Source organism: Panicum virgatum, chromosome 9K, assembly GCF_016808335.1.
Source record: "Panicum virgatum strain AP13 chromosome 9K, P.virgatum_v5, whole genome shotgun sequence".
In the NCBI taxonomy this organism is placed as follows: Eukaryota; Viridiplantae; Streptophyta; class Magnoliopsida; order Poales; family Poaceae; genus Panicum; species Panicum virgatum.
The window spans coordinates 2,180,285-2,198,261 of record NC_053144.1 but is presented as its reverse complement, the minus strand read 5'-3'; the positions used below and the strand labels follow the sequence as shown (position 1 = coordinate 2,198,261).

The window sequence follows — 17,977 nt, the reverse complement described above, 5'->3', positions numbered from 1 at the left end:
AAATATAAAGCTCCTTTCACGATTAGGGCCTATAGATTTGTTTATAGAAACCTAACGACGATATTGGTTTCACTTTTTTTTTCTAACTAATATATACTTGTGTGGTTTATTATTATGTATTTTACAAGTTTAATCTGATTTGATCATTCTGGAAAAATAATAAAAAGCTTATAAATGATTTTTCTCTCTTAGTTATTTATCACCATCCAACATACAGTAGCCCCAATCATCCATTCCAACCTACATCTCCTCTCTAATAATTCCACTCCAATCAAGCACCATCATCATTTTCCATCCAACCATCATCAAAATCCCATTTGCAACCAAAGTTCACCATCTAGATTCTAGCAACTGCTGATACGATTAATGATCTTATCGGTAGTAGTAACAACACAGAAGAAATTAAACCGCCAATTTGCATGGTACCCCCTTCAAACCTTCCCATTCTAAACTCCAACCCTTTTGACCAGGTAGAGTGGTGATTAGTCAATGTGGCCATCACATGGATTATTGCAGAGGTGGAGGCCCGTGAGAGCGGGGCGATCACCGTGGATGCACCTCGTCGACATCGTCGCTTCGGTTTTGGGGAGGAAGACATGAGGAGTGTGAACTCGATCGAAATTAGGGAGCCTCACCGCAGGAGAGAGAGAGGAGCTGTTGTGGTAGGTTGGGTTGCGATTCAATTGGGTTGCAGGCCTGGGCCACTACTCACATGCAGCCATTGGATTGGGCTAGGCCTGCCTAGTATCACTGGCTTCGATTATATATGGTAACAAGCAGAAGCAGGAATTATTTATATATTATATATATATATATATAATCACAAATACATGAATGAATCTTACAAAAGTCAGCATGAACATCTATCCACCACATAAATTTCAAAGGAATTGGTTATAAATAGAGTTAATTAGATCCGTGCCATTAGAAATTTGCTCCATTTGAAAAATACCACTACAAAGGTCGGAATTTGATTGATGCGATTATAATTTGTCTTTCGTTTGAAATATTTCCACTATGGACGGTTTTAAACCAAACTGCCTTTCATCCCAGCTAAAATGGTAAGGGAGGAAGAAAACAAGACACTTTGATCTAAAATTGATTCATAATGGTATTGTTGGGTGTAATAACTAGGGCGGCCTAAGCACGGGCTTAAGCAGGCCTTAACTACTGCATCAAAGGGCGCGCTGAGCGGCCCAAGGCAATGAAACAATATGCAGATGGCCCGGCCCAACACCGAGCAAGGGTAGCCCGGCCCGTCCGAAGGGTCGACGTGGAGGACGCGATCCAAGGGCTCTGTCCCGTCCGAAGGTTGGCGTGGTGGGAACCCTCGGATCACTCCGCCCTCGCCCGAAGATTGGAGGACCAAAACTCTCGAGACGCGCCGCTTCGCCCAACCGTCCTCCCTTCCTCGGTGTGGGTCCCATGTCCATGTTCGTCGTACTGCTCCTGCCCGTTCATGGCCCCAGGCAAGCTGGGTGACGGCACAGGGCCCCCCAAACGGAGGGGTCCAAGTAGTTACTGTTGTTATTATTGTATTATTGTATATAGAATTGTGTTAACTATTCTTGTTACTGTTGCATCTTCGGTAAGGTGTTTTTTTTCTAAACTCAAATTATTGAAATCCTATTTGCATTCTACTATGATGCTAGAAAGACTCAATGGAATGGTAAAAATAGCAATTGGAAATGATATCCTGGAGATCAACTACGAAGATATAATTGAATATTTCATTTTCTAAGAATACGAGGATGATGCTGCTCTTTAATAGAACATGAGTTAGTTGTATTTTTACAATTTTATCATTCTCGTTTAACATATTTCAAAATAGTGTTTGAAATAATATGTACTAAAGTTATATAATTATATGAAAAAATATATTAGTTATATTTAATATACTATTTTTATATATTTTAAGACCCCACTTTACATTTGGTCCTAGGGCCTCCATGTCTAAGAGACGGTCCTGGTACGTACAACCATCCACTCCGCGCGCTAGGAAGGAAACACTTTCCCTTCCCACCGACGGCGCAAATGCCACAGTCAGTCCGATACTGTGGCACCATCCCGCCCCTGTCCCATTGGCCAACGTCGCCTGACGAAGGAAGAGGGCAGGTGACGAGGGATGACCTCATCCACGATCGCCCCCGGTCCTGTCTTCCGTGTCGGGAGGGAGAGGCCGGCGGAACAACACGGCGCTATAGCCACGCCCCCACACCGTTCCGCTGCCAGGTGTCGGCCGGTGCGGCAAAGCAGGGGGGACGCGGCAGTCGCTCACAACCACAATTAGGCCCAGATCTTTACCCGAAAATCGTAAACGCAAAAAATATCACATCGAGAAAATATCACATCGAATATTTTGACACATACATGGAGTATTAAATGAAATCTATTTATAAATTTTTTTATATGAATGAGCTGTAAATCGTGAGACGAATATAATAAACCCACTTAATCCATGATTTGCAACAATGATGCTACAATAACCATACACTAATCATGGATTATTTAGTATCATTAGATTCGTCTCGCGATTTACAACCCATCTGTGTAAAAAGTTTTGTAAATAAACTTCATTTAGTACTTCAAATTAATAAGATTACATTGCAAAAAAAATTTGCGTTGGAACTAAACACGGCCTAAATTAAAGATGGCAACGGGTCAGATATCGCGAGTTTCAGATTTTGCGGGTTTGGGTTCGAGGATGATTTTGCACTCGGGGTTTTCGAGTTCGGGGCTTCAAAACTTATCGGGTTCGGTTTCGGATTTGGTTTTCACCCGTGGATACCCAATGGACAACCGTTTGGAATAAAATCTCATGTTTTATAATATATTTGATAATAATTTTGTTTACTTAGACTATTAAATTTATTCTATATTGACTTAGAAAATTATTTACTGTTTCTTGCATCTTATTTATACATGTAAATGTTATATATATAATTTATATATTTATAAAAGTATTTATTACTCTTACTGTGTTGCCAGACAAAAGCGGGTTTCGGATATCTAATCGGGTTTCGGGTATCCACGGGTTTCGATTTTGTGGATGAATTTTGACCCGAATCGGTGTTCAGGTCGGGTTTGAATTTTAAGTTTGGATTTTGGTTTTGGGTGCTCAGACACTCCACTCGATCCGAATCCGACCCGTTGGCATCGCTATTGGCTCCTTTTTTTCCTCCCCCGCGGAAGACGGAGGGGATGACGGACGGCACAGTGCCGGGCGTGTGATGTGACGGCAAGGCCTCTACAGTGATGGACAGGAAGGCAGTGCCGTGGGTGAACAGCATCTCGAACCGTGCTACTTAGACCTTATTTAGATACACGTAAAATTTTGAGTGTAAAGCACCGTAGCATTTTTATTTATATTTGATAATTATTGTTCCGCTATGGATTAACTAGACTCAAAAAATTCGGCTAGCAAATTATAGATAAATTATGTAATTAGTTATTTTATATAGCTACATTTAATACTTCATGCATGCGTTAAAAAATTTAATGTGATGAAAAATCTTATAAAATTTTACAATTTTAAAAAAACTAAACAAGACCTTATTCTTTTTCCCTTCCATTTCTTCCTCTTTCTTCATCGTCATGCCCCTCCTTGAGGGGGCCTCCTGCGCGAGGGCATCAGATCCTGAGCCACCATACATGCCCGCCCCACGAACTCATTTCCATGAACTCCTCTCTCCTAGAAACTTAGGGCCAGCTCCCACTCTCGCCCCGTTTGTAACCCTTGCTGTAAATTCGAGTGAGAATACACTGAGCTGACCGATCACTGGACGTAGAGCACTTTGCCCGAATCAGTATAAATTTTGTCTTTCTCACTACCATTCGGGCTAGACGCGTGTTTTCATACAAATTTACTAGTCGGTAACCGAAACACCGACGACATGTATATTTCGAACAAGAAGCAAAATGTAATGGCATGAACACCATTTCAACCTTTTTGCAATGATATTTTTGAGAACCGATAAATTTACAATGGTATGAATTCAGTTAACCCTTATAATTATTGTTGGAGTGCATTGAGGTATCTTCCAGGTCCGAATTAGATGTCGTTTTAGATATTGACACGGTATTCAAAACATAATTTTGACTATACTTTTTACTATAAAGTTTCTTTAAAATATAAATAAAATATAATTTTTATGAAACTATATGTCAAGACAAATCCACCCATACCATTTTCATAAACATCCTTGTATTTCAACATGTCCTTGTACAGTATCAATTTTTCCTCTCTGAATGCGTCAGCCAGACAGCCATCACTCACGTTCAGATTCATGGCGGCGGTGCCAACGAGGAGGACGACGTCGAGAGAGACTCCCTCCCCCTTCCTCCTCCACCTCCTCCTCTTCGCGGGGGCGACGGCCATCCAGCGGGAGCGGCCGGTGGCGGGCGCGAGGGTAATGGGCGGCGGCCCCCGACGGACGCTGCAGGCGCGCGGCGCGCGGCGCGCGAGGGTGCTGCAGCGGTGGTGGCGGCGGCCCCCTCGGCGAGCGTAGCTGGAGCGCGACGGCGGCGGTCCCCCGGCGGGCGCAGCTGGAGCGTAGCGGCGCTCGCCAGCAGGCGGCGGCGGCACCCGGCTGGCGCTGCAGGCGCGGCGAGCGACGCTGAGCCTGGAGGCGTCTCCCAGCGCTGTGGGCCCACGCGTCAGTCGAGAGAAAAAGAAAAGCACAACACAAGCATGGCCGCCGTGCCTCTCCTCTGGCCGGCTATTTAACTACGCTCGACTCCCGCAAGTTTAATTCAATCGTGTGAAGTTCATCAATCGAGGGAGCAGAAGCAGAGCACAGGTAAACATCTCTCCCTCTCTCCCCCTCTCCTGATCGGCTCCTTTATTCTGTTTCGCGCTAGCTGCTCGGCGACCCAAATCGGAGGAACCGTCGACACCACGCCGCCGGCTCCTGCCCCTGCTGGATCATCGCCATGGCTGACGCCGACGACGACACCTCCTCCACCGGCTCCAACCACGTGGTGGTCACGGCCGACGAGATCCGGTGCTTGCGCCACCCACCCTCCCACTCCGTTCGTTTCCTGCTGCTGCGCTTGATTGAATTGATTGCTCGCCGTCGCCGCTAGCACGTACGTTGTGACGTCGGCGCTCCCTGCTTCATTCCTCTGTTCCGCTTTGCCCTCTCTGCTACCCGCTGATGCATATGCGCATCTCCTCGCAACCAACAACAGTCAACCAAGCAGTAGTAGCCAGCAATTACAGAGCAGTGTCAAGTCAAAAGACAAAATAATAAGGAAAAAAAAAGATCCAAGCTTGGTTTGGTTTGCTCATCAGATGAACAGATTCCTCATCTCTCTCTACACACAAAAATCTATAATCCACAGCTTGCCTTCAGAAGGTAGGAATTGCGGGCGGGTGGGTGGGTTGGGTTGGACAGTTGGTGGGTCAACAGCAGCAATCAGAACGAGTCGTCGACTCGTTGTCGTCCGCTCAGCCGGCCGGTCAGTGGGCGGCGGCGGCGGCGGCGGAGCAGCGGCGGGAGCAGAAGTTGGGGACGCGGTCCATGCACTGGTACACCGGCGGGTCGGCGCTGAGGCTGGACTTGACGCAGTCCCGGCAGGCCGGGTGGCACCCGCGGGGCGCCGCGTCAAGGCACCGGCACTGCGCCGGGTTCGACTTGGTGCACCCGCCGCAGTTGTCGCAGCACGGCCACGCCCGCGCCGCCGCCTTCCCCCGGCTCGCTAGCTCCCCTCCTCCTCCTCCCCCTCCATGCCCTGAAACCAGACACAGATTCCAACCGGGTGAGCCAAGCTGATGCATATACTCACAAGAAAAACCAAACGAATCACGAATTCTTTGATTGTTACTTGGAAACCCATGAAAGGAAAAGGGTCAAGCAATTCTTGGATCAACATGTCGAGAAAAGGAGCATCTTTTGTGCAAGAAGAGAAGATCCAGTACCTTTGCTCTGAACATGGGAGTGGTGGTGGTGGTGGTGCCTGTTGCTCGATTGCCCGAGCACGGCGAGCAAGGCGAATGTGAGGAAGAACACTTGGGTTCTCATGCCTCCTCTCTGCAAGAATTGGTGTTCGTAGCGACGGGTGAGTCTCTTCTTGCCTTCTCTTCTCTTCCGGTTGTTGTTTGGTTGGACTCGAGCTGCTGCTTATCTGTACGCGGCTAATAGAAGAAGCCTTCTTTATAGAGGTGAATCAAACCATGGGACCCCTCTCCGGGCACCAAGCCATGTGCGGTCCTGCTCGCCCACTGATAAGCGAGCAAGTGGCAATAGACGAAGACACAACTTGGAGAAGAAACCCTATACTATGATGAAATTGAAGGCTTCGTATGATTGCACTTCTTCATCCAACTCGTGCTCATCTTTGTTCTCTTAGGCAATGGTAGTGCTTTTGTATGATCCACGACCACGACCACGACCACGACCATGCAATACAGCTTTGCTAATTCATCAGTACCAAGTTGTTTTTTCCTCCTGTTGTATTTCATTGTTACCTCTAGATTTCCCAATATCATCTCAGTTGCGCTTGGCATCTCTCTAAAGTAAAGGGATATTCAAACCTTGGAACATATTCAACTGTGAGGTTTGGAATGTAACAAAAACATGAATTTCATCCGAACACGGTGTAAAAAAGTCTGACAAAATAGTGTACACCAAATTCGAGAGATTTCTTCAAAGAAATGAATTGACATCCAATGATCCAAGTAGATCTTATGTTAAACAAAAGCGCGCTTTTCTGCTGAAAGTAAAACACGAGCTCATGTTAGATTTATAGATAGTGGAGGTGCCCCCGTAATAAGACTATAACAAACCTGATAACACCAGGGGGTTTGTGCAAAAAAGCGTGGCACCAACAGGTGATAAGTTCACACGCGGAAATGAGTCTGCAGAGGATCCTCCCGGGCGGAAATGAGTCACCACAGATAAGATCGGAGGAGGTAGATAGTGAAGCGACACTTTCATGGGCCCACGCACTCCCCTCCCTCGTCGTGCAGCGCCAAACCCAGCCCGGATCTTCTGCGTCGCCAATGCACAGCCTACCTCGCTGCTTCAGGGAGAAACGCGTGACCGTACGCGCAGAAGATCCGGAGGACTGGACCGCGCGGCGACGAGGAAATGTGGGAAAACGAAGAGGATATGGACGGCCACGTCCGCACTCCGGCGAGACGGCGACGGGCCGCTTCCTCCATGGCTCGCCGCGACGCCGAACTCCCAACTTTTCCCACAATTAAATAGCACAGGATAATTACTTTAAATAATCTGACTTGACCTGCGAGTGGGCTAGAGAAAAAAAAATTCCATCTCCCACCACCACCAGACCGCTGGAGAGCCTTTGGAGGGATATGCTCTGGCACGATCCTTCGGCTTGTTTAAGAACCTTTTCATTTTTGCTTTTCGAAAAAAGAGTGTTTTCATTTTCTTTTGGCCTTTGCCGCTGCCACTTTGGCTTTTGCCCGGGAACATAGTGGTAATGCTAGTGTTTCTGTTTCTGTGTGGCGCGTGCAGTTGGTTAGTTTTGCCTTGTACTCGATTTGCTAGTGTCATCGAGATCGAAGTCGTAGAAAACCATATCAAAGAAAAAAAAAGTCGTAGAAAAAACCCAACTCTCCGTCCAACTCCTTGTCTTGTCGGCACCACGCACAAAGGCCTTGTTCGGCTGGCTGGCTGGCTGATTTCGCGTGAGAGGAAAATACTGTTGGCTGGCTGGTTGGCTGGTGGCTGGGTTGATTTTACGTGAGAGAAAAATACTGTTGTGGCTGGCTGAATCCGGCTGAATCCGCCAGCCGAACAAGGCGAAAGGCACAGATCATCATTTGGACCGAAAACCGGAGCAATTTACCCTTTTTCTTTTGGAAATGTGAGCCTGCTTGCTGTATAACGGACGGGCCAACCCCGGTGGAACTGACCAAATAGTTTCGGCCCATGAACCGAGCCGAGCGTTTGTTTGCTCGGCGGCCTGTTTGCGCCAATTTGTTTTCAACCCAACTCAGAAGACAAACGTGGCCCTGGACGCCGATGCAGGCTGCTGCCCCCGCCGGCCCACCCCAAGTCGGCAAGTCCCCCAAATAATTTCTTGCAACGAACTAGCCCAGCTTTTTTTTTCAGCCCAACCACTCGGCAGCGGCATCTTTCCCCCAATTCGCTTTCAGCCCAACTCGATCGAAGAGTTGGTCGGCCCTGGAGTGAGACTTGTCCGTTCCTTCTCCCCCTTCCATCACAGCCAGCGCCTGCCCTTTCCACTTCCATCCTGTCCTGGGCAATCTGGCATCCTCCCCTGGCCACCCCATGATCCCAACCCCGTCCACTGCGGACGTCGCCACCCACTGCCGGTGCTAGATGATGCGAATGCCACCCTAACCTTCGTTGCCCGCCGCCGTTCCGCCCTAGCTCGCCGGAGTAGAAGACAAGCCCCGCCGGCCCGTTTGCCATTTCTTTTTTGGCATTTTGTCATCACGAGTTAATCGACTACGCAATTGTGCACGTGATCATCAATCGTCGCATCACTTGTACAGCTACAATCCACGGCACGCGATCGAGTACACGAACGTCGTCTATGCTACAGGCACAGGCAAACGATCGACACCAATCCCATGCATCCTACTACCAAGAGGAGGCTTAGAGCGACACGATGCCATACACCACATTATCATACGTACACTTTTTTTATACTATAGTATATATGTATATCTAATCGCTAGCCGCTAACGATCCGATCCTGCAGCTAACTGGTTGACCGATTATCTATCGATCGGCTACGCCTAAGCGGCGGCGGCGCACTCGATGTTGGCGGCGGCGGACTTGTCGTCGCCGACCTTGCCGGGCCTGACGGCCTTGTACGAGTACCTGGTGGCGACCACCGCGTAGAAGGCCAGGTTGACGGCGCCGATGCAGGCCAGCAGCCAGTAGAAGAGGTCGACCCTGCTGTGGTTGAGGTCCTTGGCGAACCAGCTGGCGCGCCCGCCGCGGGAGCTCGCGCGGTCCGCCGCCGTGATCACCAGGCTGCTCAGGAAGCTGCCGGCGCCGATCACGCTCAGGTAGAGCCCGATGCCCAGGCTGCGCATGCCGTCGGGCACCTGGTCGTAGAAGTACTCCTGGAGCCCCACCAGCGCGAACCCGTCGCCCACGCCCATCAGCAGGAACTGCGGCACCAGCCAGAGCACCGACATGGACTCCGGCGAGGGGGACCGCAGGCGCCGCCGCTCCACCACGGCCGCCACGGCCAGGGCCACGATCGCGAGCGCCATGCCGATGCCCACGCGCCGCAGGATGCTGATGCCGCGCTCGCCGCCCGTGGCGCGGCGCAGGTACGGCACCAGCACCTTGTCGTAGGCCGCCACGGTGGCGATCATGCCCACCGCCGACAGCGCGAAGATGGACGCCGGCGGGAGCACGAAGTGAGGGCCGATGCGCCGGTCCATCACGCTCCCCTGCTTGATGAAGAAGGTGGACACCTGCGCCGCCGCCATGCCGAAGGGCAGCGTCGCCACCCAGATGGGCACCATGCCCAGCACCAGTTTCGTCTCCTCCACCTGCGTCACCGTCGCCAGACGCCACGGCCCGGACGCGTCCTCGCCGCCGCCGTGCTCCACTATGGCCGCCTTGTCGAGGAACCTACATACATACACGTGCCACTACTCAGCCTGTCACTGTTCATGCTCAACGAGGGAAAAGATTTCATCGTAATGCTGCTGGCCGGGCTGCTGTTCCCTTTTGCCTTTCGAAGATTTCCTCCAGATTTGTGCATCCAAAAGAAAAGAAGCAGAATTGGATAAACTGGTATCGCAATCACCGGTCACTAGTGATGGTTGCAACAATTGTAGCCAGGCCAGCAGCAATTGCATCTCCCGATCACTAGTCTACTCTTTAATGGCGAAAGAAAAGGCCCGGCCGGCCGGGCCGGAGAAAGCAAGCAGCTTAACGCCAGTTCTTACCGAAGCTGGTGGGTGTGGCAAAGCAGCCTCTTCTTGATATTCTGCGGCTTCACCTCGTACAGCTCGCCGGCGTCGGCCGGCAGCGCGAGGCGCCTCTTCCGCACGGCGGCGACGACGGCCCGCAGCAGCGGCGTCAGTGGGCTGCCCTCCGGCACCCGGTAGCGGTAGAAGCGCCATCCGGCGAGGAAGACGACGAGCGAGGCGGCCATGACCGAGGCGAGCACGACGCTGGCGGCGCCCCAGCCGATGCGCTCCTGCGCGTAGACGATGACGGTGACGCCGAGCAGGACGCCGGAGCAGAGCGCGCAGTTCCACCAGTTGAAGAAGGACATCTTCTGCACCCGCTCCGCCGCGTGGCTCTCGTCGAACTGGTCGGCGCCGAAGCTCTCCAGCGCCGGCTTGTGGCCGCCGGTCCCGACGGACACCAGGTATATGCCGACGAAGAAGAGCACCTCGTGCAGGCGCAGCGAGTGCTCGGGCTTGAGGCGCGGCGACAGCTGCGCCGTGGCCAGGACCATCAGGCCCTGCGTGCGACAAGATCAGAAAGCACACGCACGCGTCAATGGCGCTAGCTAGATAGCTGTTGAGAAATTAAATGCATGCCAAGCCAACCTGCAGCAGGAACCGAATAAGGCATGCAGCTCACCAGCAGGTAGACGACGGTGGAGAAGATGACGGTGGAGAACCTGCCGAGGTAGCCGTCGGCGAGGAAGCCGCCGAGCAAGGGCATGAGCGTGGTGACGCTCATCCAGTAGTTGACATTCTTGGCCGCGACCTTCATCTCCTCCTGCAGCACCTTGGTGAGGTAGAGCATCAGGCTCGTCGCTATCCCGAAATAGCTCAGCCTCTCGCTGAACTCGATCACTGCATGCGATGCGAATCAACCAAATGCAAGACGGGTCGTCAGTAGTCACCCATCACCGTACCTAGCTATTTTGGGAGCGTGGAAATAATTAAAGCTGCTATAGCTAGGAAGAACCAGCCCGAAGAACACGCACGCCACGCCGACTGAAAAGAAAAATAAATCAAAATCAATCTGGCCGTCGTCTGGCTACTCACGGATGATGAACATTGCGGCCTTCCAGGACCCGGTGGCGCCGCGGGAGGGCGGCCTCCCGCGGTGATCCACGGAGGAGTCGTGCACCCAGTCCCCGCGGTCCTCCATGGCCCCAACCCTCAAGCTCTTCTCCATCCCCAACAATTCCTTGGCCAGTCAAGGGGAGAGGGGTTGCTGTTTCGTTTGATCCAGTTCTTTGGTGGTGGTCTGATGAGTCTCTGACTCTGAGAGAGGCCCCCCTTATATAACCCCCGCCGCGGGGCCCACATGGCAGCACGGCACGGCCGGGAAAATGGGAAAGCGAGGAGGGGCCTGCTGGCGGGCAGCGCTCTGAATTGCGGCACCACCACCGGGTCCCGTCCGGGTGGTCGATGTTGAGGAGATGGAGATAGATAGATGTGCACGAATCGAATCCAGCAAAGGCAAGGCCTGCAAATTTTTATTAATTTTCTTACGTTTGGGCGAAAGGCGAATCCATGGAGGGAATTTGTTAATCTGGCAATTGTTCAGTAAAGAGGCAGCAGTACTAGGGCTGGATATCAAGCCATCTCGGCTCGTTAATACACTGGCTCGGCTCGGCTTGTTAAAAAGCTCGAGCCAGCTCGTTTGGCTCGCGAGCCAAATAATAAAAACACAGTACAAAGAGATTATAAAAGCAAGTGAGCAATAAACACAAAGTACTTATAATTTTAACACTAGAGAACATAATTCATCCACCAATTGATCTATAATTCCACAATTTACACATGACGATAAGTCCACAATTATATAATTGGACTGGACCGAGCTACCGAGAGATGTTAATTTGGCTCGTTATGGCTCGTGAGAAGCTCGCGAGCCAGCTCGAGCTAGCTTGATATAAATCGAGCTGGCTTATTATAAAACGAGCTGCCTTATTATAAAACAAGTCGAGCTCGAGCCGAGCCACTAATGAGTGAGTTAGCGAGTTACGAGTTTTTCCTCCAGCGCTAGGCAGCACTAATGCGGGAGATCGCTGGCTGGCTTGGCTGGCTCAGAAGCAAAAGCCGGGGAGAACTGTGTGGGCTGGTACCACGTCGTATCAGCGAAAACGAGTCAGAGCAAAAGGGGGCGCTGTGTGTTCTGCCTGTGTTCACTTCCAAAATTTCTCTCTCCAAACTTCACTATTTACCTATCACATCAAATCTTTTACCTTATGCATGGAGCATTAAATGTAGATAAATAAAAAAATTAATTGCATAGTTTTGATGTACACGACGAGACGAATTTTTTGAGCCTAGTTAGGTTATGGTAGGACAACAATTATCATAAATAAACAAAAAGTGCTACAGTGTCCGATGTAACTCTTTTTACTACTGTTTTACGGATCTAAACACAACCTCTATCTATCTACTGGTTTATTGCCAAGATTGCAGGAAATCTACTCATAAAAGACGACCTATTTTTGGGAATCCGTATGATATTGTGGTGCAAAGCGCGTAGATGTCCCCTGGTTCCCCTTGGCAAGCTAGTAGATGTGCTGTCATCAACCCAACTAATTAAAGAAGATACATATATGCATTTCTTTCTTAGCTTTGAAATAAAAAGATACATATATGTATATATACAAGTAGTGATCTGTCTCCAACTCTCATCCAAGAGGCGTCAGGCTCTGACTCTCTGCATCTCGGTTACATTAGATGCTCATGTTGTTGCTTGTAGGTAGATAGATTGATAGATATAGAGGGCGTCCCGCAGACAGGTGGGCGTGGACGAGATGACCATGCATCATGTGTAACGTCTGCAAACCGTAGCAGATCACCGCGCAGCACTTCCGGTTCAGTTCGTTCCATTCCTGGCGCGGAGGTCAGGTCAGAGACTCAGAGTTCCAAACGCCAGCCATCAGCAGCAGGCCCTCGGCGGAAGCGGTGGTGCCGCGACGAGGATGATGCAGTCCGGATGGCTGGATCCTTGTTTTCCGACGTCTCGGGTTGTCCTGTCCCACTACAGTCCCAGGACAAGGGTTTTTAATGGAGTTGTGTGGGGGCGGCCGAGCAACAGCTTCAGGTTTTGGACTATGCAAACGTACGGGTGCGGTGTATTTTTCACATTGCACGTAGTCAAAGGAATCATGTAAGATGACCAGGACACTTCAATAACTGCATTTAATGTACGGGTCAACACAGCATGAAAGTGCTTTCAAATATGAATATAATGATGTAAAAGTTGTATCTACAAAAATCTTACATTAAATATTGATAGAAAATTATAAAGCTTAAAGTCTGAAGAGTGTGAGTGTATTTGAATTGGAATACACGAAATATAATTTCAATTGCACTAGTGGACAGGATATATGTATATGCTTTGTTTCAAACCGAGAGAGCAGTTTCCCCCCCTATTTTTGCACAATTTCTAAAATTTGTAGTTGAGCTTGAAGACATGCTTGGCCAACAACTGAGTAATCTAGAAGGCAAATACAGTTGGATACTTTTATCTCTTTTATTCAGTTTTTCTTTTGCTCAAGTGGTCTGAGTGCAAGTCGGGTTTGCAAGCCCACAGTTTAGTCAGTTTTCTTAATTTTGTTAAAGAAGCCCATTTTCTTGAGCAAGTGGCTAAACTTTTTTTAAGAGTTAGTGGGTAAACCTAGAACGCTAATATACCATGAAGGGTCAATCAGAAGTGATTGTGCATTCTAATCAACAAATTCTTATTCCTGAATATATATATCGCCTAGGTAGCCCATATCCGAAGGGGAAAAGTTATTAATTTTACTGTTTGGGGGACAAGTACTTCCACCAGAATATTACGTGTGGATGCCATTGATTTGACACTGAGTTTTAGCAAGGGACTTTTAGCAACGGCTGTACAATCAGCAGCATGAAAACCATTCTGCAAAGAACTGAGGTATAGTGTGTGACTTCGCGGGATGCAACGGTTAGCAGGATAACGGGCAATGTGGCCCGATGGATTCGCCTGGTTTGAGTCCGGGGATTCGTGTTTAGAAGATGTTGTCATACCCCATTACGATTCTTTGCCTTCTATTTTTATTATTTCTCTCCCGTTGAGTTGTCATAATGCTTATACCACCTCTTTTGCCCCTTGAATCTTTCTAATCATGAAGGCTATGTGGCTAGAAAGGTTACTTATTCTGCAAAAAAAAAGGCTCTGGTCTTACTTTGATACCACATATGCAGAGGACATCTCTAGCTTTGTAAGTAAAACACAGGTTTCAGCGACTGAACGAACACCGTCAATGTTAACAACACAAATGCAGCACCCTGCAAGAATTAATTGGAAAAATGTAGCTATGTATAAACCTACAAAGTACAGTAGCTAGTGGTGGTGGTCCTCAGTGTTTGAAATTTGAAACCCAGTCAAAGTTGGATCGTGGATGGGATTTGCTCCAGTACACGTTGTCGACCGCAAAGAAAGTTGACAACAGCCAACAAGACATGGCGGAGGAACTGATATATATTTGACGAAAAGGATGAGCACTGCACCCACTGATCGACCAGTGCAGCGCGGTGGAGCACAATCATTTTCAATAGCAGACGATAACTACTTGATGTGCCATCCGTCTGATGTCACTAGCTCGCAGCTAACCACATCCATTATCTCTGAACCGATTAATTTCAACCACAAATATATCACTCTTGATTTTAACCCAAATTAGTAGTATAGTAGTTCCACATGCACCAAACCTGCTAGAAAACTACTCCATGCATGCACTTGCTCAATCATCACCGACACCGACGAGCTGGATGCCATCGGTGACGGATGGATGGATGCGATCCACACCACAGCTTTGCTGCCACCACTTTGGTTTTGCTTTAGTCAGTGGCTGCCTCCAACTAACTAATTCAAGCACATGAAAGAAATGCGGCAGAAATTTGCACATCAAGATCGTACAGATTGAGCCAATTAGTGGACGCTAATGCTCTTCAGCCGCCACCGGAAAATGCTCCGGGTACAAGGTATTTTCCGTGGGATCAGTAGGGTGCCGGTCACTGGCATGTGGGTCCAGCTGAAATCACACTATTGGTAGAGCCTGCTTGTCAGTGACTGTTAGTAAACCTATCGAATTGCTATGCATAACACTTCTCTTGGGCTAGCAGACGTCAAGAACTTTAGATTGACCGGTCCGGGCATTGTGGGAGCGGCAGGATAATCATTTGGACCTATCCGGGGACAGTGGACGTGCTCTCCCATTATGGGCGTCGTCACACTCCAAACTACTGTCAAATCGTCAGGTTGAGAGGATACTGTATTGGCATTGTGCTTTTCAGTAGATCGTGTGAAGCTTTCAGGCTTTGACCATCATCAAAAGCCGAGGTTAGTGAGGGGATGCATCACTAATCTGTAGATAGTGGCACCGGTCCACGTGTCGACCATTGGCGCAATCTGAAATGTCAACTGACATGTGCCTTGAAAGAGAGGATCGTATGGCTATAATTGCAGATATCTTTCCTTGGGCCATTAGCAGTCATTCTGAGCCAAATCAGATGGATTGATTGAAATTTGGTGATGTCAATGTGACTCAATTGAAATGCCAACCAAAATAGGCACGCTGGAGATAAGGATCGGTTAGGCTGCCAAGTGATATGGAATAATCGTATTTATTTCACAATGAAATATGAATATCCCGGCCTTTGTGTTCGAAGACACATACCTGAAGTGGTCTGGAAGAGTGGTAGGACAAGTACTTGAGCTACATATTACTCGATATCAATTTGTAGCACCTAATGTTTTTTCAGATAATCTCTACATGATCTATATTTATACTATAGAAGTTGAAAAATTGAAATCATTTCTTACCAAGATTAGGCCTACCACACCCCTCATGAAGGTCACACTTGTCAGGCCAAAAGGTTCGATGAAAGGGGGTGGGGATCCATTTTTTGATAGAAAGAAAATGTTCTACCAAAAAGTAATTTTTTCCACCAGAGGCTTACGTATCCAAACACAACAAACCCATCATTTTCTTATTGGACCCGCATAATACTTGCTTATTCACCAGAGACACACACGTTTTATGTTTTGTTTAGAAGGAATTTGGACTTTCCTAATCCACCGGAGGCACCCCCCACACGTTCTATCTTTTGTTTTTAACAATATATCATTGCCACATGTCAAATGCAACCCTTACTATAAATTTAAAATTCTTGTTTTCGAGATTTTTTTAAAAAAATATGTGCGTGCCGCACATGGGCCTCCGCTAGTATCAAAGATTTTCTAAATGTTTTATGTTTCCAAATGGCTGAGGATTATTTTTCACAAATGACAAGGGTTTTATAGTATCATTTGGATGTTTCCCAAGAAGGAAAGCAAATTAGCGACCAAGAATCCCCCGACCATTGTTTCTGGAAAAAAAAACCATTGACCATGGGGATTGGCTCAATTAGGTTCAAAAAGGCCTTGGCTATTCAAAATAATATATATAGGACCAATAGCATCGTCCATTCGCAAAAAAAAAAAAATGGGGATCATAGAAATCTTGTAGTAAATGTAGATATTATCTGACGTTGTAGTTGCCCCTAACTTTGGTACACTCAGTTTTAATAAAATGCGAAAAAGACGTTAGTTAATGGTGTTATATAAGGAATTCTCTAAAAGAAGATATAAAAGAGATGAGTGCATGCTTTCGCACTGGATTTGAATTTGGATGCCCTTTTCTTCTCAGCTGTGCAAGTGATAGAGCCATAGACGTCCCCATGTCGTCTCCATTATTGCACCTACAAACTGCAATGCAGATGGTCTTATTCTAGTATTTGAAGCTAATAACATCCTCACCAAGATGTGCACAAATTCACTATTATGCGTTTGGTGTGGAGCATGAAAAATTCCCAACCAAAATCTCATGATGGGAGCAAAATGATTAGCTCCAAGTTTAGTGGGTAATCTCCTAGTCAACCCCTGGCCTACACCGACCAAGTTTGCATCTAGAGAGGAATCGGAATAAATATTTGTGGTAGATTGCACCCCAGCCACAAGTGGGTATTTTTTTTATTGTCCTGGTCATAGTGAATTTCCAGCATGGTCTAGTCTAACCCCTGATGAGAACAAGCATATAGATTCTGGGATGAAGCCTTGTTTTCCATACACAAACACTTCTTAATAGGATAAATTCAGAGAATCAGAATGTAGCCATTTTTTTTAATTGGAGAATGTCACCATTGGAGTACCAAATTGGAAACATATAATCCATTTTGTTTGGAGCATTGGCACATTTGTGGGTCAGGATTTGTGTTAGCCAGTAACGAGTTACCTTGTTGCTCTTGCATCAAACACCCACTCGCTTCTCCAAAGTGCGCCTCACATCAATCCACCATGAAGGGTAATTTTCTATCTGGGTTCAGTTAATCATCGTCTTCACCTTGCTAAGCAATGCCAACCAATCAAAGAAGGGAAGGGTCTAGAACCCGAGTTGGCTAGCCATGTAGATGTAGCCCTGGAGACTCCTTAAAAAAATAAGCACATGACTAATAGCAACCTGCATGACAGATCACGGTCAGGGCCAAGGCTGCCTGCCACTCGAACCGGAGAGGAGATGCATTGGATTTGGATCAGAAAAACGATTAAAACCAGACAAGGTTTCTAGAGAACTGTTTGCTTTGGCCTGCAAAAGAGGTATGAAGAGAGCATGTGTCAATGACTGTGCACATTCTCGCTGAGGGGACAGAACAGGATTCGGCAAACGTTTTGTGTCGCTGAGAATCCAGTTTGAGGAGGCTCGACAGTTGACGAACGACCTGCACGATCTCATCATTCACTATCATTTTCTGTGACGAGCATCTGTGCAAGTGCCCGTTGCCTGAAAAGTTTGACTGATTTTTTTTTTTTTGTGTGTGTGGACAAAATATTTTCTTCTTAGCTGCTGCAAATGGAGATAGCAAGTTGGTAGGGACTGTAGTCACACTTCACAAAATAAAAAAGGTTCGTCTCCTTTCGTTCTTCAGAATTCAGATAAAGCTCTTCAGATTTTATCATAGTGTCGGATCTCATTTCTGAAAGACTGGGCATGTGAATAATGTGCAGCCGTCTTGGCAGAAAGGGAT

At 47.9% G+C, this 17,977-nt stretch overlaps 2 protein-coding genes across 2 annotated transcripts; both read right to left on the bottom strand.

The window, feature by feature from the left end:
• Positions 1 to 4,187: 4,187 nt before the first annotated feature.
• Positions 4,188 to 6,193, bottom strand: LOC120649250 (Bowman-Birk type trypsin inhibitor-like). The gene is made up of 2 exons (XM_039925998.1): positions 5,921 to 6,193; positions 4,188 to 5,733 (listed from the first exon to the last, which is right to left on the bottom strand). Exons 1-2 carry the CDS (start codon positions 6,021 to 6,023, stop codon positions 5,462 to 5,464), a joined length of 375 nt encoding a protein of 124 aa, XP_039781932.1. The 5' UTR covers positions 6,024 to 6,193; the 3' UTR covers positions 4,188 to 5,461.
• Positions 6,194 to 8,449: 2,256 nt separating this feature from the next.
• Positions 8,450 to 11,176, bottom strand: LOC120649249 (protein NRT1/ PTR FAMILY 5.6-like). The gene is made up of 4 exons (XM_039925997.1): positions 10,967 to 11,176; positions 10,554 to 10,771; positions 9,908 to 10,431; positions 8,450 to 9,587 (listed from the first exon to the last, which is right to left on the bottom strand). Exons 1-4 carry the CDS (start codon positions 11,097 to 11,099, stop codon positions 8,735 to 8,737), a joined length of 1,728 nt encoding a protein of 575 aa, XP_039781931.1. The 5' UTR covers positions 11,100 to 11,176; the 3' UTR covers positions 8,450 to 8,734.
• Between the last annotated feature and the right edge of the window lie 6,801 nt (positions 11,177 to 17,977).

Coding starts and splice junctions, on each gene's coding strand:
- LOC120649250 (XM_039925998.1), bottom strand. CDS start 6,023: ATGAGAACCCAAGTGTTCTTCCTCACATTCGCCTTGCTCGCCGTGCTC. Junction 5,734..5,920: donor CTCCCATGTTCAGAGCAAAG/GTACTGGATCTT, acceptor GTCTGGTTTCAG/GGCATGGAGGGGGAGGAGGA.
- LOC120649249 (XM_039925997.1), bottom strand. CDS start 11,099: ATGGAGAAGAGCTTGAGGGTTGGGGCCATGGAGGACCGCGGGGACTGG. Junction 10,772..10,966: donor GGCCGCAATGTTCATCATCC/GTGAGTAGCCAG, acceptor CATCGCATGCAG/TGATCGAGTTCAGCGAGAGG. Junction 10,432..10,553: donor CCACCGTCGTCTACCTGCTG/GTGAGCTGCATG, acceptor TGTCGCACGCAG/GGCCTGATGGTCCTGGCCAC.